Below are 23425 nucleotides of genomic sequence, written 5' to 3'. Positions count from 1 at the left end.
TCAATTAACACGCGTGAACTACCATATCCAATCGAGGACCGATATCTTCACCTTCAACCTGGTTTAAGTCTCAAAAAAGAATAAAACCCAATTTCTGAATTCTTTCATAAAACCCTAAAAGTAAATGATAGGAGGAGAACTCAGAGATTGAAGAAGAAAAGCAAAACAAAGGAAATAGGACACTGTTCAAAATAGAGGAGGAGAGAGAAAGAGAATAGGAAGAGAGAGAGCCAAATGAGTGATGGCGAGGAAAAAGGGGAAAGCAAGAACAACAAAAGACATCAGATGGCAAAACCGTAAAACAAACCCCAGATGGAGGGTAGAATCGTCCGCGCACTGTCCTACTGTTCATAAGGAACAGTGTCGGTGCTCTTCTCTCTTTTTAAAGAGTGTAGATATAAAAGTAGACAACTTCATGAAATTTCACCAAAATCACCATACTCAATCTGTTATTTATTTATTTTTTTCTTGTGATAAACTCTATCAAACACTTATTTCTCATTATGGATAAAAATAATCCAAATTATAGATTACCAAATTACTCAACAAATCCAAATTATCCAAAAAATCTAAATTTCACAATAGACAATCAAAATTTTCAATATTATCCAAACACTCAAAATCACTCTAATAATCAAAATTATCCTAACTATCACAATAATCCCAATAATCCAAATTTTCCCACTGTAGACACCAAAATGTGTCTCCCCAAAACCAAACCCAATGATGAATACCTTTCATGTCATTTGATTATCGAACAAGGTGAAAGTGTGGAAAGTCTAGTGATGAGGATGTTTTTATTAAAATATCTCTCTTTCTGTTTTTGAAAATATTTCTTCTCTTACTCTATTTATATAAAAATAGCCAGTCCAATTTGGTTTGGTCCATGATAAGGGTCCAATAACAGTGTAATTGGGTTGGGCTTGAAAAGAGCTTTCTAATGATATATTATAAGCCCAATTCCGATGAATTATGAGGAATTTATGGATTAAATTACATTAGGCCCAATGATTTTAAATGTGGCTCAATGATCTAGAGGAGGGGCTATTAATTATTAATCCTAAAGTAATTAGGATTGATTTTGATCTTCTAGGAATATCTAGAAGGTTCTCTTTAATTCTAATAAGATTAGGATTGATAATTATATTTTTAAAAAGATGTTTTATTTTGAATAAAATATATTAAATCTAATTTTAAATCTACTTGGACGCAGAATAACCTGTAACTGGTTTAAAAGGTGATTCCGCGTGTAAAAGCGCGTTGTGCTTTTGAACCAGCGCGAGACGACATAGTCGTCGCCTGGCGCTGACTTTCGTCGCCTGGCGCTGACCTTCATCGCCTGGCGACGAGCTTGTCGTCTGGCGCTGACTCCTGTCGTTGGCGAAAGGAGGTATTTTATTCCGAATATGATTTTCTTTGATCCCGTGCTATTTTTCCTATAAATAGGGGATGAATTTCCCTGTTTTTGATCATCTACAATTCACAATCAATCATCAATCTCTTTCTCTCTCTAAAAAGCTAGAAGCTTCTCTCTCTCTTCTTTTTTCTAAACCTTCCCCTCTCACAAAATTCCACATTCACAAGTTTTAGACACACCTAGCCAAGTTCGAAATTGCCTTCGCCCTAGACGTGAAAGGTTTAATATTTCTGAGGGTTTGGTCCCAAATCTCTATTTCAATTATTTAATTTAATTATTTGTCTTATTATTTTCCTTGAAGTTACTAACGTGTGTATTTTGTTATTAGAAAGAGGTACGAGGCATCGAAGTAAGTAATTTAATTACTGACTTTATTGATATAGAAATCATGCTTAGATTATTTTGTTAATTCCTAGTATCATGTTAGGATGTTATATTGCTTCCTAGTATCATGTTTAGAGTTAACTAATATTTATGATATTATGTATGTTTATGATGCTTCCTATTTCTTTCTAATATCATGTTAGTATCACGTTAGGGCTAAAGCTTTGATTTTTAATGCTTAGTGACATGCTAGGATTTGTTATTAATCTTGTTAGTATCATGCCTAGGATCTTGCTAATATTATTATGCTTTGAGATTGAGAATATTATTATGATGATGATGATTGTTATTATGTTGCTTGATATTTTATTTATTGTTATTGCTTGATCACGCCCTCTCTTGCAAGTTTAAAGGGAATTTGTACTTGTAATCACATTTAATAAGATAATTAATAATCTTGTTTAGGTTAATATGATTATAATTCAAGTGATCACCAATAATAGATTTGATTGTGCATTAATATTCAACCAACATAGATTAAACAGGTTTAGGGTTAATCTATTGATTGAATGTTAGTCAGAAAGCGCACATGAATACGAGAAGAATAAAGTAGAGGCCTATTTAGGGCAGGTTCAATCTCTTTTAGGTTGGATTTGTACCTTCATCCCCGAACTTCCAGTCATGGTTTCAGACCTATGGAGTTAACGATCTCCTGGATCGTTAAGGGGTGTAACCTTCACCCTGTTAACGGTTTACAAATTCCTAAAACTTGTTGGCGACTCTTTTACTCTAGCTTCCTTCCCTTTGGACGCCACCATGCTTAAGTGTATGATCACAGTGGGGCTCAAGTGTGGGATGCTTGAAATATTCCCTACACCCACCCATCCAAATTACCCAACAAATTAAACCCAAATTTTCAAGTAAATCCAAATTTGCATCCATCTTTTAACCATCACCAAAACATGGGAAATAGTATGTCACCTTCATCTTTTGCTCCATACTCCACACAAAATTCTTCAAATTATTTTACAAATATGTTAAACAATCCACATTTACCAAATGCGGGGGATTCTCAAGGTGAAGATAGGGTTGATCATGGCGGTGAAGGTTCGGAGTTCGGTATTTCACTTAGTAACATTAACATTAATGTCATGGAATCTCAAGAAGAAATGAAGTTGATAATGATTAATCAACACCAACACCTTCAAATAATAAAGGGGGGAGGATATCTTGGAATAAAGCCCAAGATAACCTTCTAATTAGTGGGTGGCTCGATTATGCGACTGATAAGATACATGGTACAAATCAAACTAGTGAAGCATTTTAGACTAAGATAGTAAACTACTACAACAAGCATCGCAACGAGGGAAGGCCAAGAGAACTTTAACAACTAAGAGTCGTTGGCAAAAAATACGACCCGTGGTCGCAAAATATGCAACGTGTGTTGATCAATGCAAACAACGGAAAAGCGGTGAGTGTACTTTAGATTTCACTAATGAAGCTAATGCAATTTATTTTTCTGATATGAAGGAAGATTTTAAGTTTGACTTTGCATATGAAAGGTTAAAAAAGAAACCTAAATTTATGAATGCATTTGTCTACACCACCAATTTTTCAACACCCTTATTTGATCCTCCAAATTATCAAACTACAAGTGCTATCAATCAATCCGAAGGTAGTGAGGGGAGTGAGAAAAGATCAAGACTAGACGAAGGTGGAATTTTTTTCTTCGTCATCTGCAGAAAGAACACCACAAAGTGCTAACCCCCTAACATGACCAGGAGGTCCAAAGCAAGTAAAAAGGAAACTAAAAATGAAGGCAACTGATGGTATTGATCCTTTGCAAGAAAAACTTCCAAGTATGCAACATTCAAATGAAGAAACTGCAAAGGCAATGGAGGACTTTGTTGAAGTTGGACGAATTAGAGAGGAAAGAAAAAAAACAAGCCCAAATTCTGAAAGAAAGAGAACTAAAATATCAGTTACTACAAGCATTACTAAGTCGAGATAATTTATCAGAGGAAGATGAAGCTCGTAAAAATAAGTTATGGAACGAATTAATGACCATATGATGGCATTAAATATCATCGTTAATTCAATGTAATTGTAGATCATTAGTGATTGTTATGTTTAACTAGTTACCACTAGTGGATGAATTAGTTACTATTATCTTGTAAGTTGACATTGTATTGCAAAAAATAATCTTGTAAGTTGACGTTCTTAATCTTGTAAGTTGACGTTGTACGTAGTGCAAAAAATAATGTATTAGCTACTATTATCTTGTTGTGACATTGTATTGTCTTTGACATATCACCTTTTGCAGGTGATTTATTAATGCAGTCTGTGAACTCTTCCGCAGACATGAATATTATTGTACAGACCTGATATGACTGTGGTGTGACATTGCATGGTGTGTCAAGTATCTTTCATGACAGATTAATTATTAACAAGCATTTTATACGTTTCAAATTTATATAACACCATCTTCTTGTACATCAATGTTGTCACAACATATAATATAATCTATTCTCAAAATAATTATGCCTTCTGGTTCAAGTTCAAGTTCTAGGAGCTCAAATCCAAACCCCCTTTTACAAGTTCGACAAATGGTTCGTAATTGGGTCATGACAATGCCACTTCGCAATGAAATTGTAGCCGAAATAGTTACTGAGCTCACTAGAAGGATTCAACTTCTCAAAGACAAAGGAAGAATCGTTCTCCCAATTGACCAAGAGATCGCATTGCTGGTCACAACCGCTTATTTTTAGATTATTTTGCAGAGAATCATGTATATACTGATGATCAATTTCGACAAAGGTTCAGAATGAGAAGGTTGTTATTTCTTCATATTGTTGACAGCAAGGTTGTCAGGATCGGGATCCTACTTTGGATCGGTGAGAGGAGTAGGATTAAATCGGTAAAATCGGATCGTAGAATCGTAAGATCCTACAAAATTGATAAAAAGAGTAATATAAAGGTTGCTACATAATTAGATAACATTTTTTAAGCCATAAAAATGGTAAAATTTATAGTTTTAGTAGTTAGATAGTAATTTTCTTAGCTTAGAGAAAAGTTTAATTGCTTTAGGCTCATTTTATTAAGTAAAAAGTAGGATCGTACGATCCTGACCGATCCTACTCGATTTTGACCGATCCTGCATGATTCTTTCCGATCCCAACCGATCCTGTACAACCCAATAATAATTTAAGTGAAAAACAGGATCTTCCGATCCTGATCGATCCTATGCGATCCTGACCGATCTTGTGTGATCCTGACTGATCCTACAACGATCCTGCTTGCTCTGCGATTCTGCATCCGATCCGAATCGTTTGGCTAAAATGGGATGGTAGGATCGTACGATCCTATGATCCGGATCGCGATTTTAACAACAATGGTTGACAGAGTCCAACAACGTGATCCGTGGTTTCAACAAAAATATGATGCAGTTGGTAAGCTTGGTTTTTCACCATTACAAAAATGCACGGCAGCTATGAGATTGTTGGTATATGGAGTAGCAGCTGACCAAATTGATGAGTACGTGAGAATTAGTGAGAAAAGCTCACTTAATGCCTTATGTAGATTTGTTGATGTTATAATTGCCGAGTTTCAAGACGTGTATTTGAGAAAGCCAAATCAAGATGACTTACAAAGGCTACTGCACATTGGAGAGGTGTGTGGATTCCCGGGCATGTTGGGAAGTATAGATTGTATGCATTGGGAGAGGAAAAATTGTCTTACTACTTGGCAAGGACAATTTTAATGTCAAGATGGTAAAGCTACAATCATATTAGAAGCAGTTGCATCAACAGATTTATGGATATGGCATGCTTTTTCCGGAGTTTTGGGTTCATCAAACGACATTAATGTACTAAATCGTTCGCTAGTTTTTAACGATATATTTGAAGGATAAGCACCACCAATGAATTTTGAAGTAAATGGTCACCAATACAATATGGGATATTACCTAATAGATGGTGTATATCCAGAATGGGCAACTTTTGTACAAGCATATCGACTTCCACAGGGTCCAAAGGCAAAATTATTTTCACAACGCCAAGAGTCGGCGCGAAAAGATGTTGAACGTGCTTTTGGAGTTCTCCAGGCAAGATTTGTTATAATTCAAAACCCGACACTAATATGGAAAATAGAAGTTGTGTAAAAAATAATGATAGCTTGTATCATTCATGATTGTTGAAGATGAATGACAAGGTTACCTTCACAACGAAGAATATGGAGATTTTAGTCAGTTTGATCAAGCACAAGATGATGGTGACTCACCAACTAATTATAATATACGTTGGCGTGCCGATATGCAATCATACATAAGGAATAGGATGAGAGTAGGAAACAGGGAAACATATAATCAACTGCAAGAGACTTGACGGAACACATTTGGGATCGGTTTGGTCATGGCGGTGTTGAGTAAAATGTATTTTTATTCCCTTTATTTTTAATTTTTTATATGTATTTCTTTGTTATGTTTTATTGCGTATGTATCTAAGTTTTCCAATTGTTAAGGTGTTGTTGTGTACAAAAATTGTTATCTCTATTTTTAGCATTAATGCCATTTTTTATATTTGCATTAATAATAATAATAATAATAATTCTTTTTTTTTTTAAAAAAAAAGTGTTGGAGAAATAAAGTATTGATGGAGCAATTATTAAAAGTAAGAGAGAGAAAGAAGAGAGAGAGAAAGATATAGGGCATGTTCACTTCAACTTAATTTCAGTTTAGTTCAGTTTAGCTTCAATCAGTTTAGTTCAGTTCCTAATTTCTTTTTCCTATAAAATATTCATTTCATCTCTATTCAGCTCATTTTCAGGTCCAATCAGTTCAGTAAATATAAACAGACCTATAATATTAAGAAGTAGTGCATTTCTTAAATTACATTGAGGATAACTTTTAATAAAATTTTTAATGACGTGTAATAAGAGAGAAAATAAGAACTACTATGTACATTTTAAAAACTAGTGCATTATTAATGGTCTTAATAAGCACCCCCCACCCATCAATTTTTGTCTCCCATTTCACCTTCACCTTCACCCCTTCGATAGGGTTTTAGCACAGAGAATAATAAAGTGAGTGAGAGTATAGAAAACTCTTCTCCTTCCGCAAATCCTTCGACTTTACAACCATGGCGAAACCAAGCCGTGGGCGCTCTGGCTCTTCATCTTCTCGGTCTCGCTCTCGTTCTCGCTCGCGCTCCTCTGTTTCCGCTTCTCGCAGCGTCAGCTCTCGCTCGCGCTCCGCCTCTCGTTCTCCTTCGCGCTCATTATCCTCGTCTTCTTCGCCTTCTCGTCGCAGTGCTAGCTCTCGCAGTGCTAGTCCCAGCGCTAGCCCTCCTCTTCAGCGCAAGATGTACTCGTTTCTCTTTCTCTCTCTTTATTTTTGTTCAATTATAGGTCTTCATTGCTGTTGCTACATTGAAATTGATGCATTACCAAATTTTGAAATGATTCTTTATTTTTTAGCGGTTTGTTTATTATGGTTTTCCGAAATTATTAAATGTTTATAGTGTGTAAGTTAGGGTTCTTGAATTTGGCGATAATTTAATTTTTGTGTGAAAAATGCCTAATTTATTTTGTCCATATATTTGATGGGGTTTTGAAGTGAGGGAAATCTATAGCTTAGTTAGGGTTCTTTGAAGGATAATTTAGGATGAATTGTTACAATTTCAGTATTTTTTTAGTAGCCAGAAATGCTAATCAGATATGGGTAACTTGTGTAATAGTAGTTTCTTCGCCTTTTCATTTTTTAAAAACCACCTAATTGTGTTAACAATATTGGTCTCTTAAGAAATTTCAACTAGTTAAGATGACCTGGTAAGCACATGAACCATTTATCAACGAAATGTGAGTTGTTTTTATAGTTTTGAACCTGTTGAGGCTTTCGTTTGCTGTTCTCCTCCCAATGCAAGGTTCCTTTTGTTTCTTGTGTTTGTCGTATCTATGCATCGTGTTGGGGAGGAGTAACTGGGTGTTGTCTGATGGGTGCATATTATTGCTAGTGCACTAATATACCAATAAAGAGGTGGCTACATTGGTTTAGCATACGATATGAGTATAACTTATTTGTAAGGTGTAGTGTATGCTGGATATATCTTTTTATTGTATTAGAATGGGTAGATTGGATCAAAAAGCACCTACAAGCTGTAAAGCACTAAAGCTAAACTCCTTCCTGTCCATTCATCCATTTTAGTAAATTTGTATTATTCCATCCGTTATAAGAATTTCAACTTTTGAAGTGTTGGCCGGATTGGGATTGATTTTCAGTTACTTACTTTGGGATATCGTATTGTATTTTTTTTTTCCCTTGATAGAAATTTCTTATTGGATATCCACACTGCAGTTTTATCCCATAATTAAGATTTTAGGTATATAGTGCACTAATTAGGGATATAAACCATGACCTCTTTCTGCCTGTTTTATTTAGTTGACCCCCTTTCGTGTGGAGAATTTTAGTGCACTAAGTAGGAATAGAATTCTCTGACCCCCTTTTGTGTGGAGAATTTTATTTAGTTGGTAAAGTAGTATACCGCATAAAAAGTCAATTGCCCCTTTTAAAAATGAGATATTTGCAAATAGTGTGCCATCTAAATTAATATAATCAACTGAAAATTGCCAGAATCAGCCCTAGCTGCTTAGGTTCCTAATTAAAGCTGCACAATCTTGCCTCATGAGTACTAAGAATCAGTAGCAAAAATTGGAGACATTGATTTGAATGGGTTGGAGCTGATTCCTTTAATGTAGATATATATATCAACTAACCACACTATGCATCAACTCATTAATTGAGTGGATTGGTATTGGTATCCATTTATTTTTGTAGACCTTTTGTAATTGATTTTTTGTTGTCTTGAATTCTTAATGAAATCCTCATGTCCCCTATGTATAACCTTAGTATACAGAACCTTATGCTGCAATGACAAGTAACTTTTAGTTTTGCCATTATTCAAAGTCTCAAATTTACAAATACACATCATGTGAAATCAATTCATTTTGGCTGAGCTACTTGTCATTGGTTATGAATATTCTGAATGTTGATGGATGAATCAGAAGTTCTGTCCTCCTTGTAGAGGTTGTTTGCAGGGTGGCTGTAAAGTGTTTGGGTCCTTTATAAGTGGCTTTGTTAAGTGTTTGGGTCCTCTAAATTCTGATTACATATCATATATATTTGAGCTTGAGTAAAAGATTTAATTAAAATCTTTCTACGTACCAATATGACAATATCTGGCTATAAACCCCCCTCTTGTGAGTAGTTCCCTGTACCATATACTTTTTCTAATGAAACTCTTTAATGCTTCTGCAGTTCTCCAGATCCAACAAAGAAAGCTCGTTCTCCACCTCCACAGGCTAAAAAGGCTTCTCCCCCTAGGTAAATTGTTGTTGTATATTGTATTATATAGATAAAAAGAAGTATTTTTTTTTGTGGATTCATGTTTCTTTTTGGTTTTCAAAGTAATTTCTTACTGGTAACTTGGCTCATAGTGGCCACCTTGTCATTTTTGACATAAGCTTTACAATGCTTTATTCATTTTCTCTTTAAATGAACTTTTCTTTAATGAGACCAGTTTTAGTGGCTGTACTACCATGTGTTCGTATAAATTTTGATCTTTTGCGATTGTGATACTGCAATCCACCAAACATATCTCAAAGTGGCTCTGTGACATAGATATTCGACTGGGGGTCTGGGGCTGCTTCTGAGAGGACAAAACCCTGTATGAAACTGATTCTTGCCAATGTATAAAAAAGCTCAAGGCACACTAAGGTGGTTTGGAGTTCCCCGCACCTTAGGTGCGCCTCAGTGTGCCTCGTTGAAGTGAAGCACATATAATGAACAATTGGAAAATTTTCTGAAGAAACTATTGTGCGCCTCGAGGGGTTTGCCTCTTTGTGCCGTAAGGGTGTGCCTTCTCTGTGCCCCTCTGATGCGCTTTATCAAAATTGTTTCGCCTATACCATAAAAAGCACAGCGCATGACCCTCAAGACCCTGCTTCTCAGCACCTTGGCATGGTGTTTCAAACATTGGTTCCTGGTTTTTGTTTAAAATTGGTTAGCTGAGGGTGTGACTTTGTGAGCTTCTCTTGAAAATATAGATGAAAGTTTTTTTTTTATCTTACATCCACTTTTACATTGGGTTGCGGCAGCTTTTAATAACCCTGCATTACCGAAACTGGTTATGTAACATAGATATTGCAATTCTAACTGCTTCTGGGAAGACAAATCCCTGAATAAAATAGTTATTGCTTTAGAATGATGATCTGAATTGTTCTATGCTTATAGCTATACTATGGAACTGTACTTCAACTTGCAAATATATACTTTCTATAAAAATCAGAAACACTAGGACCTTGGTAAAGATTTTCCTTTTTCTCCATGCTGAAAATGTTGTGTGATGGTTTCTATCAAGATAACTTGAGAAAGTTTATTCTATTTTTTGAAATCACTTCCATTATATTATCCCCTCCTTTATTAGTGGTTGTTCCACTTGACTTTTTACTTTATTCACATGTCCTCCTTTTACCATTTATTTTGTTAAAGAAAATAAAAGTTATGAGGTAATATTTTGTTTGTATATTTTAAAAATATTAACTTTTAAAAATTTATATTTTAAGGTGATGAAAAGTATTGATTGTCAAAGTTGTGCGTTGGCAAATTTGTCCAATTAAAGGGAAACAACTATTATAAAACAGAGGGAGTATATCTTAAATTAGCCTTAAATAAATATTTATGACTACCCTTTTGTGTCATTTTCTTTGGTGAATTCTACCTTTCAAGAATAGTTGTGTTCTTGGTCACCAGATTCCTCCTGTTGTAAAAAAGATTTAGAGGCAGTTCTCCTTGGCTCCTTGCTGGATGGCTGCTAGATGCTCATTCGTTGGTTTTGATGCTGTAGCCTTTTATCCCATGAACCTTGGGTTGCTAAGGTGGGAAGCTTTGGTGCGACAATGCAACATGTTGGCACCCTGAATACAGATCATGGTTCAAAAATGCGTCTGAAACGTCGTGTATCGCCTGTTTTGTAGCGGATTTGAAGATTACCGAACCGAGATTTGCCGGTACGACACGCTGTTTTTTGACAACCCGCAATTTCGGCTGCATCGGCCGTTTTGAACAGAATTTCGGCCGCATCGGCCGTTTTGAGCAGAAATTCGGCTGGTTTGAACGATTTTAACCAAGATCTGAACAAAACACTCTCAAAATTTAAGCCCTTACCTCTTTTCTGGCGAGGGCTATCGACTACTGCATTAAAGTCGACCCTTTTCAGTTCAAAAGTGAAAGTCTTTTTCTTTTTGTTTTTGTAAAATAATGAGTCAGAGTGTGTGACAGCTGGAAGGGTCTTATCTTTTGTTTTTCTTTAGAAGGTAAACCTGACCCCACCAGCACTTGAGCAGACTCTTCCCTTTTTTTAATTTTTTCCCACGTGACCCTTCCCACTTTTAATTTCTAGCACATAGAAATATAGAATAGGAATTTAATCTTTAAATTAATCTAAAAGAGTTACAGTACTCGTATTAAATTAGTGTAGTTACTGAAAGTACTCCATAGTAATAAAACTATGGAGAAATAAGAAATTAAGCATATAAAATTTTCAAAAAATATGAGAAAAATCATTATAAAACACATAAAACTAAAATATTAAATTCATGTGTGACAACCGCGATACAATCCGCGATCAACAGATCAGTTTCGTTACCGAAATACCGCAACCGTTTCCGCGATCGTGACCGAAACCGCATTTTCGAACCATGATACAGATTGGTGTTCTGTTAGCATCCATAACAAATCTTCTTCCCAGTATGTGTTCTAACTTTGTACTTGAATAAAAGTATTTAGCGGGTTTTATAGGCCTTTGTTGTTTGTTATGGAGTATTATTAAGTTACAGCATTCTTCTTTTCCATAGTATTTTGTAGTATCAAATAGAGTAAATAAAACTTATTATCTTCATACTTTTCTTACGTCTGTCTCCTTCGTTTGAATTTTGTGATTGAGGGTGCTTAGATTGCATATTCATCCAACTTTATTGTTTCCATCTCCCCGTGTACCTATGTTTGATCTGATTCTTAGGATTTAATGCGTCACAACATTAGCTATTTGAGTATCTTAACCTTTGTTTTTGGGGTCATTATGTACAGTTTATATTAAGTGATGGACCTGATGGTATTGCTCTTATTCTGAGTAAATACAACTTATGCAAGATGCTATTGCATTTCGCTGCTTAGCTAGATGTTTTGTTTTTTATTTTGCTGAAAAATAAAATAAAATAATAGCTGTGTACATCTGTATCATTATTTTGAACTCAAATGTGATTCAGTCACAAAATACATTATTTTGATGATGTCATTTGACTGCTCAATTCAGAAAACTTACAACAATTCCAGAGTCTAAGGTCCTCTACATCAACAAGCTCACAAGGAATGTTAATGAAGGCCACCTTAAAGAAATTTTTGGTATGTACCTTTTGAACTACTTTCTTTTGATATACATTGTTGTCAATCTGACCGGAAACGCATACTCAGTGTTTAAATAAATTAATGGAAAATTTGTCATAATAAGCAAACCTTTGCTCGATCTTCCCAAATAAGCAAACCTTTTGATTAACCCGGAGTAAGTTGACCTTTATGGGGTATTTTCTCAAATAAGTCATGATCAGTTTCTTTTAAGTGTAACCAGTTGTTTGGGTTGCTTATGCCACATGTCATTGTGTGGTTGACTAATTTTTAAAAATTTAATTAAAATGTATTATTTTAATTAATTTTTTTTTAAAAAAACACTTTTTCAAGATTTAAGAAAAAAAAAAAACCTTAATTTTTTAGATACTCCCAGGGGATGTGGTTTGTGCAGTGGCTGGCGGGGATGGGGTGGAGCGTTGGTATGCGGTGGGTTTTTTTTTTTTTTTTTAATACAATTTAATTAATCATCAAATATAAAATAAGAAAAAAATTAGTTAGAATTAGGAAAAAAGTGACCTATTTGGTAGGTTGTAGGTCATCTGACTTATTTAAAGAAAATACCCAATAAAGGTCAACTTACTTTGGGTTAATCAAAAGGTTTGCTTATTTTGGGAAGACCGAGCAAATGTTTGCTTATTTTTGACAAATTTTCCTAAATTAATTTGGGAAATCATTGGCTATTATATTCAGGTTGCACATGTAATATTGCAAGTTTTCTTGTGTTATTTTTGCCAATTACCTAATAAGCTGTACCCTCATCCCCCTCTCTCCTGTTTGCCTATAAGATTGGTTGGTGTCCTTTGTTGCTGCAGATTTATTTTAATATTGGGAAGATGATAGCCTCTCGTGTTTTTTTTTTTTTTTTTTTTTTTTTTTTTTTTTTTTTTTTTTTTTTTTTTTTTTAGTTTTAAAAATAGTGTTGGGCGATTTGCATGGGGCCATTAGCCTAAAAGCTCCACAATGCACCATAATAGTCAATGTGGCCAATATAATTTTTTTTTTCCTCATGTTGATCCTACTTGATATCTTTTTACGTCATTGATTAAGTATAAGAAACCCTATTCATCATTTATCAATATAGCTGCAGCTTTGTTAATTATTTGCTAGCATCCTTTGATGATTTTGTGCCCAGAGTCCGTGATTGGTGCGCCTCTGCTCATTGCCTCCGAATCTTAGGATTATGTTTATTAATATACCTTGCACCTTTAAAAAGGATAATTTTAGTGTAAATTTTCCTACAAAATCAAATTTAACTTCTGGTTTCTTAGCTGTGATTTAATTGCTATTGGATTGCCTTTGTTTCTCATAGTTCTGAACACTTTCCAATATCATCTGTTTAAATTTTTTTTTTTTTATGAAACTTTCTCATCATCCCATATTTGACAAACTCTTGTTTCTTCCCTAATCCCTACCCGTTTTACCTCTTAATATATACATTCCACTCATTCTCTTACTTTATCCATCTGTTTCTTGCACCCAACCACCTTCTTACAATCTCTCCTACTCTATTCACCTTTTTCTTAGACTCACTCACCACATCAACACTCCTCAAATTCCTTATTTGGGTGCAAACATTAAATTTTAAGAAGTTTAACAAGTACTTGACAATGATCCTATCCTTGAATTGATCCTATGGTATATGTGGATTTATATACTTCCTCTATCCCTATATAGAAGCTCAATTTCTCCCAAACCTGGGATTTAAGAAGAGGAATTGCAGTGGGGTATTGTTGAATGAAGTGATTAATTAAAGAAGGTAGTGAGAATATTTCATTAGTTTTAGGGCAAGTGAGAAAAATTAGTGGGGCAAGAGGGGTTTGAATGTTTTGTTAATTAAAAGTGAATAATTAAGCAGGTTATTAGATGATTGATTGACCCCCACCCAATTGAGAAGTGGGGCTGTAGAATCAGTTTGGCAGAAATGGGGACTCTTATTTTGGTATGGAGGGAGTACGTAAGACGATTGACCTAGGGGAAAGAGTATTTTTGAAAAGGTGATTTTTTCTCTGGATAGCTGATAATATTTTTTTCTGTCCTGTGATCACTATGATAATTGAATCTTGTTGGTGTTTCTTATTGATAAGAAACATATGAGACCCGTATAGCTAGCTATTGACAACTGCTCTCTACTAAGCACTGGATTATAATGTTTCTTGTTGCATATTTAGAACATGGATATTGTATGGGATGCATCTGTCCTTTGCTATTTTGTTTATAATCTGGTAGGGTTTTTTTTTCCCTCCATGTCTTGACTTAATAATGCGTTCCTATGTTTCTGTTTATTGGCAGGTATCTTTGGTGAAGTTGTAAATGTAGAGCTGGCTATGGATCGAATTGTAAGTTATTGTTTTCCTTTTGTTTTTTGCAAGACAACTAGACAAGCTCTCCTGCCTTTGCTATCTAACTTGGATATGCTGATGTATACAGGTCAATCTTCCCAAAGGATATGCATATGTGGAATTCAAGACACGAGCTGATGCTGAAAAAGCACAATTGCACATGGATGGAGTATGTTTACAACTCAGCGGACTGATGTCTTAGATCAAATAGTTGGTTGCTTTATTAACTCGTATTTTAATGCAGGCTCAAATTGATGGGACTGTTGTTGTGGCGCAATTAACCCTACCACCTAGTGAAAAGGTATCACCCACCAAAGCTGTTGCTCCACCTCCCAAAAAAGACGCTACCAAAAATGAAGGGGTAGATGCTGTGAAGGATGGACCAAAGCGGGGAAGAGAAGGTGCATTCTAAGAAAATATTTTAATAACTTGGCAGTTATATTTCAGTAGATACTCATTTAAAACTTTTGAATGTTCCCAGCTTCTCCACGTCCTAGGAGATCTCCTGTTGGCCGTAGAGGGGGTTCACCTAGAAGAATGAATCCTCCACCTCGTCGTCGTGGAGATTCTCCTATTCGTCGAGAATCTCCTTTCCGTCGAGGTGAATCACCTAAAAGAAGGCGTCCTGTATCTCCGAGAGGAAGATCTCCATCTCCATCAAAGCGACCGAGATCTCCTGTGAGGTTAGCTACTTGCTATTACTTTTGTTATAATTGCTTGAATGCTTCCAAGTACTAATGGATCACTTTGAATAGGGGTTCTCCGCGCAGGGTGCGAGGTAGTCCTGTTCGTAGACGATCTCCCTTGCCTCCACGGCGACGGTATGTAATGTTGATTACAATTTTTTTTTATTGAGCATATTGTGCCCTAATATAGGAAAGCAAATGGTAGTAATACTGTGTAAAACCCTAAATGTACAGTTCTGTAGTTCAAAAATTTATATTGTCCGTTACTGTGTTGTTTATGAATGACCATATATAACATGCCTTTCTTTTGTGAATTTTGTAAATGGCTTTTGTGGATTTTTTGAATGGTCAATTACACAACTCTTTCAGATTTGATCACAATTAGCTTTAAATTATTTCAGAAAAATTACTTTTGTGGGTGCTATGTGGCTAATCTAAATACAGCATAGGTCTTTATTACTATTACAAATAATTTCTCTTTCTTTTGCTAATATATTGTGATGGAGTCTATTCTATACCAAGCCTTGAAGTTGCCTAAACATTGTGCAAAATGATGAGTGCCACTACTTAATTGATTGTGGGTGTGTTAAATATGACATTATGCCCTTTAGAATGTAATTAATTAAACTGAATGCATTACCTTCATTTTGTAGTGGTCCAGAGGCAATGTTCTGGTTGCCGTTGTCCGGCATGCCAGTTATGTACCGAGAATTGTAGGTTTCCCGTGTACTGAGTATTGATCTGAGGATGGGCCTAATGTCAAGTATTGACTCTTTTGAGTGATGAAAACATGAGATGGCCCGAGGATTAGTCATGACTTAAAGATGGATATTTTTAAATGTCTTAAGTTATTCGAAGTTGATATTCCTTTCTTAAGGCGGAAATAGATCAAAAGTCTTTTTATAGAGGAAAAGGTGTTATTTTTTCCACCTCCACTTGTGCGTGCATGTGGGTGAGCATGAAGTTACTTTACTGCTTACTCCATATCTGATGCTTCATTGACACTATTAATGAGTTTTCAAGCCTGTTTGTGCTCTCAATGCGATATACAAATTCACCTTCTCTGTACTGCTGTGTGGTATGCAATGCTATTGATTTGGGGAATGGTTCATTAAAAGACAATCCATGCATCTGAGTGAATGTGATCTTACTGGTTGATTGCATAAAAGGTGAAGGTCTTTATTGTTGATTTGTATACTATTCTAGAAGTTAGCATGGACCCATGTTTTTTGACTGATTCATTTTTGTTGCATTGAGCGCTCATAAAAATACCCTTGCTAAGACATTGTTTAAGGGTTAGGGTAATCAGGATTCTTTTATGTGCGGTGAGTATGGACTATGGAGCTTATAATTATGGACACATGGTTTTAATTAACTGGCAATTCTGCCAGTGGCATTGCCCATAATGCGTTGCTCAAAAAGTCAGAAGGGAGTATCTGGTAGACTGGTATTGATGCTCCTTTTAGGTTGTAAGTACCTATTTTATGCTCGATCAGAGAATTTAGGTTTTCAAGACTTTCTTTTCTTCAAAAAAAAAAAAAAAAAAAAAAAAAAAAAAAAAAAAAAAAAAAAGAAATAAAGACAAGGTTGATTCAGTTCTTCCAGTGGAATCTATATATTTTAATTTTATGCTTAAAGTACATTTTACACTTTCAAAGTATAATCTGATGTTTCTAAATTTATCCTTATCAATGCCTTAATGAGAAGAAACTCAGAAGATTTAGACTTACCAAGCTTTCAGTTGAACCTGTAGGCCCGCATGTAGAATGTCTTTTGGGCAACTACCAAGATTGTGATACTTTGTTGCTTTTGTTAGTGATTGAGTCACCTTTTTAACCATAAAATATATCTGATTTCCATGAGAATCTTGGATGTTAAAATGGTCATATTTTTGAAATTTGAAGTTTTAGATCTGCATAGAGTTCAGATGTGCCGATGTTGTATCATGGGTGCTGTTAGTTATATTTTTCTTTGTCCATTGTCTGCTAATAATATGATGTTCAATTCTGTTTCTGTCCTTCCATGATTTGCTCTTTTACTAAGTGAACTCTTAATTCTTGTATATGCTGGGGTTTTGTTTTTATAATTAATTTAATCTGCTTTTATTTTGTAGTGACTGAGTCACCTTTTCAATGAAAAATAATACATTTAATCTGCTTTCCATGAAAATCTTGTATGTTAAATTGGTTATATTTTAAAATTTTTGAGTTTTGGATCAGCAGAGTTCAGGTGCCTATGTTTTATCATGGTTGCGCTTGGTGATAATTTTTCTTTGTCCATTGTCTGCTAAAAATAAGATGTTCTATTCTGCTTCTGACCTTCCATGATTTGCTCTTAGTGAACTGTTAATTCTTGTATATGTTGGGGTTTTTGTTTTTATAATTCATTAGTGAAAAAAAAATCAGCAGTGGAACTGATTTATTATATGTGATTCAATTTTTGCAGCTCACCACCTCCTAGACGAGCTCGAAGCCCTCCTAGAAGGTCTCCTGTTGGGCGTAGGCGTAGCCGCTCTCCTGTTCGAAGGATTGGCCGTTCACGCTCAAGATCACCCTCACCGCGGAGGTAATTAGAGTTTGTAATTGTTCATGTTTTTTTTTTTTTGTTAATTCGCATGGACGTGTACTACAGTTTTCAAAATAAATTGGCAAATTGTATTTTTGCGCCTTGTTTTAAAAAAAAGTTTGAGAAGATTTTGAGCTGTTTAGATGTGGTGAATCAATCACTGTTCTCCATGACCTCGCTGTCACAATTTCGTGGGATGCTAGGGATTTTTTGATGTATTGCAAAAGTTTTGTCCCCCCATTTGCAACTGAAGACTGAAGTTCAGTTTTCTTTGCCATAAGATTGATGCTCTTAAATTTTCTATTTTTGGAAGGCAAACTTATCTACTGTGGTACCTCTGCTGATGGGCCTTTTTAGTTTCCTGTGCTTGCATAATTGCATATGTAGTGATAGATTTGTTGAAATGATCCCTCTGATAAAAGACCTGTGGCTTTGGAATAGTTATTTGGGTGAACAAGGATTTAAGCTCTGAAAAAGCTTTCTTTGAACTGTTATTTGAGTCCTGAGGTGCTCACTAATCTGTGAAACAAAATAAAATTAAGGACAAATTGTCGGGAATAATACGACCTTTCACCGTTCTTCCAAAAATAAAACGGCCTTTTTATTATTCTAAAATAAAACGACCTTTGACACACATCTGCTCAAAATAGAACATGACCGGTTGTTAACCTGCATTATAAGTTTATTGTGACACATGGCGCATTGTAATTGGTAACTTTTTTATTATTATTATTATTTTTATTTAAAAAAAAAAATTTTAATTAAAAAAAAAACCAAATAACCCTGACAACCCCCACCCTATCACCAGTCACTACTACCACCTCACTCATCCCCCCACCATCACCCTTCGGCAGCCATGAAACCCCCACGCCCACCCTCCATATCCACCAGCCAACTGGCATAATAACCCAATCAACCAAGCAACACTGCTTCAATTCACTCCTCATCCAACATTAGCAGCAACACCGCACAACAACTACTTACCACCACAACAAACACCTCGTCTCACCGTAATTCATAACTCTGACATGAAGCAGCAGCATATCGCACACACCACAACCTGTGCTCACCCAGCAGCCACGCAGCAAGCTCATCATCCACCACCCACCACTGCTATCACGGAAGCCGCAACCCAAACCCCAACCTCGGCCACCACTGCCCTGTCTCACTCAGTCACTCTCCGACGGCAAATCCTCAATGCAACCCAAAATTGCAGCAACCTGCAGGCAATTAAGCTCCGAAACTCGACCTTAATCCTTAAGCCCCCAGCAAAACATCGACGAAAACCATGAAATTGAATGGGATTAAAGAGGGAGGTGGAGGGGAAAGGGGCTGTACAGGAGGGGGAGGATTTTTATTTTTTTTTTAGTTTTTAAAAAATTAAATCATTTTTTAAAAGTAAAATTTGAAAAAATAAAAAAATTATAATCAATCACAATGCGCCACATGTCCAGTTTAACTTGTGAAATAGGTAACCGGTTATTTATCCTATTTATGGAAGATGTGTGTCAAAGGTTGTTTTATTTTAGAATAATCAAAAGGCTGTTTTATTTTTGAAATATCAGTGAAAGGTCATGTTATTTTTGACAATTTTTCCTAAAATTAATTAGCCAGCTATAAGATTTTTTAATTTGTTGCTTTCAGGATAGGCCATCCAAGAAGGAATTTATTATTTTTTACCATACTCCATTCCTAAATAACTTCATTATCCCCGAAACAATATTTTGAAAGGACATTAAAGTACAAATATAACATGTTTTTAATAAATTTTTTTTTTTCAGTATTTGTTGAGGGAAATTATTGGTCAATATCTGCCTTATAAAATTAAATTCGTTTCTTGTGAAACATTGTTGTAAAGGAAAAATAACTATTTGTGGGCTACTTACACGACTGCCATTTCCATATAAGCCTTTTTATTGATGTTGTTATCCTGTGCCTGCTGTCATGGTTACTTTGTTTTACAGAAGACCACCAGTGAGAAGAGGAAGGTCATCTTCAGGCTCTCCATCTCCAAGTCCAAGAAGGGTATGTTAGGTGTGATATTCTAGTGATTTTAAATGTAAAATTATTAGTCACATATCTCATGGTTGTATCTTTCTTTCACAGGGTCCAAGGAGGGTATCAAAGAGTCCTAGAAGGTAATATATCTTTATTTCAGATGATGTGAAACTGTGAGAAGCTATCTTTTTCCTTTATTGAAGAAATGGTGTTAAACTTATGTGCCTCTCCATGTCAGAAGTTCATCAATTATGTGCCTGATGAGTAATAGCCAAAATATTTGGATCATCACATTTTTTTGACAAAAGAAACCAGTTGTGGGATACACTCCATCTCTAGACTGAATGTATATTTCACTTATGGATTTGGTTTACGTTGCAGGCCCTTGAGAGGAAGGAGTAAGAGCAGCAGTCAAAGCCGAAGTAGCAGCGGATCCCCTCGTAAACCATAAGCTTCTGATGTTATATGGAAGTTGTCCATCAAAAACTTTACATACTAAGCTTTGACTAGAACCTCTTTTCATCAGCAGACTGCCGCTTTGTAATTTGTGTTAACTTGTTCTTTTTGATATCGACTATTCAGTACTTATTGCTGTAAACATATTTGCAGTCTGTACTGGCTAGTGGCTAGTGCTGATCTGTTTTGATGTGTTTATTTTACCGTAAAGTGCTACTGAAGCTTTGCTTAGCTAAGTGTTATTGAATGATAAATTAGGATTGCTCGATGTAAGTTTCACTAGTTGCATTTATGCAGACATGCAGTGTTGGCAAAAGTGGATGCGAAATTTAGTTGCAAGATGACCTCATGAAGCTGCTATGGTTAATATGGAGAGTAAAAGTTTATCATTTTCATAGCAAACTTGTAAATAAACAGCCTAAAATGTGCATTGTTTAGAGCAAGTTTAGCCCCAAGTTTTAAGACTTAGATGTGACATCATTTTTTGTGATCCCCATTGAAAATGATGTCATCAAATTCTTGTTAAGATTTACTAAGACTTGTTTAAATTTATCACTTTAGCCTTAAGACTCAAATATACGACAATTTTTATTTATTTATTTATTTATTTATTTTTTATTTATTTATTTTTTTTCTATATAATAACAACATTAATGAATAAAGTTTGAGATGGGTCTCAATTTCAAGTCTTAGTTGAGTCTTGGAATTTCAAGACTCAACTTGAGACTGGCTTGAGATTTAAGAAGAAAATTGGGGGAAGTGTTTAACACAAGTCTTAAGACTCAAGATGATGATACCACCCCAAGTCTTATAAACTTGTTCTTATGGTAAACTGCAAATGAGCGGTTTTACCATAAACAGTGCACATTTTTAGTAAAACCGTTAATGGTGTTATCTGGTCTACCATAAAGAGCTTAAAGTTTTGGCCATTTATTTACAAGTTTGCCATTAATGTAAACAACCCATGTTAATAAAAAAAGGTCAACTGGGGCATCCTTGTGTATGTGAATTGATATGAGGTGGACCTTTAGTACTTTGTAGATTTCAAAGTAAGAAGTAGATGGGTAATAAGCAAACAACTTAACAACGAAGATTAAATTTGATAGAGGTTTTTTTTTTTTTTCTTTTTTAACTCTAGTAACTTGATCATTGAGCATGTTTAAATTGATATATCAACCAATAATTTCCAAATAAAAGAAAAAATTTAAATTATGTAACTAAGGGTTTGTTTGTCATTGTTTTTTATTTTCAGTTTTCAGTTTTTTTGAAAACAAAAAACCAAAAACAGGAAACAAGAAAAAGGTGTTTCCACTTTTCTGTTGCCAGTTTTCAAAATTATCACGATTTCTATAAGTTTGACTAATTTTTGATTCATTATATGACATACATCATATGATTTTGAAAAACAGAAAACCACAGTGATGCCAAACAAACCCTAAGATTCATGTTTATTTGGAATTAGGGACTTATAAATATTGAATAATTTGATCAATTCATGTTTACTCTATGTTAGTAACAATGTTTGTCTAAACCTTAATTTTTATTTCTTAAAAAAAAAAAAAATTGATATATCGAATTAGTGTTTGGATATGTGGAATTCATTTCAATTCATTTTTGTAATTGAAATTCTAAAATTCAAATCAAAATTATTTGTTTGGGAAGTATGATAATTTCAATTTATGATTTCAAATTTTAATAGTTGTTAAAGAAACATAACAATTTCAAATCTAGTATTCAAATTCTACTAGTTTGAGAAACAATGAAACTTCAAATTTCTATACATTCAAGTTCTAATCTGACTCTGATTATCGATATTGGAGAGAGAGTTAGAGGTTTAGGTTTTTTTTTTTTTTTTTTTTTTTTTTTTTTTTTTTTTTTTTTTAAATGAACATTAAAACATGAAATGACAACATTAGGATTGGATTTGAATATATCAAAATGTATTTATGTCTTCAAAATCTTGGATCTGGACCAAATTCCAAGTGTATCCAAACAAGATAATATTCCTAAATTTCATATTTGAAATTTTGGTTCCCAAACAAGCTATAACTTCATTGTTGGATAGAGGAAAAAGTAAAGCAGGTATTTGATTTTGATGTGCTATGTTTGATATAATAAGAGGTACAGTTATTGATAAGAAAGATAAAGATTATGGCTTGTTTGGATTTAAGGTTTTCATTTCAAATCCAGGAATTGGACCAATTATCTTGTTTGGATAATGAAAACAGTGGGATTTGTATTTGGCCCAAATCCAAGTCAATTACAAAATCAGTCAAAGTTTGATGAATTTCAAATTCCAACAAAAACATGTCATTTTAATTTCCTTTCGTGCTATTTGCCCTTCTCTCTCCTCCATAGCTCCAACAACCACAACTTTCTCTCTTTATCCTCCATTACTACAACCACTCACAAGCTGTTTTTGCTAGATTTGACAACAAATCTTGTATTCACAAGCTGTTTTTGGTAGATTTGAAGCAAACTACAAGTATAAAAGCATTGATTTGATAATTTTACATCCCTTTTTTTTTTCAATTCAAATAATCAAATTGGGGCAAAAATTAGGTTAAGACATAAATTTAAAAAAAGGACCTGTATGAATTTGTTAACAAAAGAGCTTTCAAACTTTGAGTTTGATTTACAAAATTTTTAGGAAAATTTAAATGGTTTTAATTTAGAATTGGATTATCGTCGCTTTCTTTTCCCAAATTTTTTTTAAACACCTAGTTGTAGTTTCCGATGACATTGTTATATGATTTGATGATTGATTGTTTGTCAAAGAAGTTGATGCATGTGTTGTTGCCATTCAATTAGTTAACCATTGATTAATGTACATTAATCATTCATAAATTTCCAGATTTACTTCACAAATTCTACTCACCTCCAAACACCATTTAGAATTTGAAATCCATCAACTAAAAATCCATAAGGTTGCGTTTGGATACAAGTAATTAATCTCAAATGATTCATTTCAAATCTAGAATTTCAAATCATAGAATTCAATTCCAAAATATATGTTTGGGAAACATTCGAATTTCAATTCTAGAATCATGTTTGGGAATCATGTTTCCCAAATCTAGAAATTCGAATGTTTCCCAAACATATATTTTGGAATTGAATTCTATGATTTGAAATTCTAGATTTGAAATGAATCATTTGAGATTAATTACTTGTATCCAAACGCAAC

General features: G+C 34.5%; 2 protein-coding genes across 3 annotated transcripts; both read left to right on the top strand.

Moving 5' to 3' along the window:
* The first annotated feature begins 5132 nt into the window (after window positions 1-5132).
* On the top strand, window positions 5133-5900 carry LOC145592044 (uncharacterized). The gene is made up of 2 exons (XM_081648509.1): window positions 5133-5439; window positions 5728-5900. Exons 1-2 carry the CDS (start codon window positions 5133-5135, stop codon window positions 5898-5900), a joined length of 480 nt encoding a protein of 159 aa, XP_081504635.1.
* An 848-nt stretch (window positions 5901-6748) lies between these two features.
* LOC145590757 (uncharacterized) lies at window positions 6749-20859 on the top strand. Of its 2 annotated transcripts, none has more exons than XM_081647160.1 (12): window positions 6749-7100; window positions 9051-9116; window positions 12106-12194; window positions 14487-14533; window positions 14625-14705; window positions 14781-14937; window positions 15018-15219; window positions 15307-15357; window positions 17668-17787; window positions 19752-19812; window positions 19894-19925; window positions 20167-20859. In XM_081647160.1, exons 1-12 carry the CDS (start codon window positions 6877-6879, stop codon window positions 20234-20236), a joined length of 1200 nt encoding a protein of 399 aa, XP_081503286.1. In that variant the 5' UTR covers window positions 6749-6876; the 3' UTR covers window positions 20237-20859. The 2 variants fall into 2 exon arrangements, with proteins under 2 accessions (XP_081503286.1, XP_081503285.1); XM_081647159.1 differs by having other exon boundaries at window positions 6750-7100; window positions 15292-15357.
* The last annotated feature ends 2566 nt before the right edge of the window (window positions 20860-23425 follow it).

Source organism: Chenopodium album, chromosome 18 (genome assembly GCF_948465745.1).
Source record: "Chenopodium album chromosome 18, dcCheAlbu1.1, whole genome shotgun sequence".
NCBI classification, from domain to species: Eukaryota; Viridiplantae; Streptophyta; class Magnoliopsida; order Caryophyllales; family Amaranthaceae; genus Chenopodium; species Chenopodium album.
This window is presented reverse-complemented; position numbering and strand designations above follow the sequence as displayed.

Bases quoted from the DNA above. Each gene is read 5' to 3' on its own strand.
- LOC145590757 (XM_081647159.1), top strand. From the start codon at position 6,877: ATGGCGAAACCAAGCCGTGGGCGCTCTGGCTCTTCATCTTCTCGGTCT. The intron at 7,101-9,050 runs GTACTCGTTTCT...ATGCTTCTGCAG, and splicing joins CCTCCTCTTCAGCGCAAGAT to TTCTCCAGATCCAACAAAGA. The intron at 14,534-14,624 runs GTAAGTTATTGT...TGATGTATACAG, and splicing joins AGCTGGCTATGGATCGAATT to GTCAATCTTCCCAAAGGATA.
- LOC145592044 (XM_081648509.1), top strand. From the start codon at position 5,133: ATGGTTGACAGAGTCCAACAACGTGATCCGTGGTTTCAACAAAAATAT. The intron at 5,440-5,727 runs GTATAGATTGTA...GTGTATATCCAG, and splicing joins ATTCCCGGGCATGTTGGGAA to AATGGGCAACTTTTGTACAA.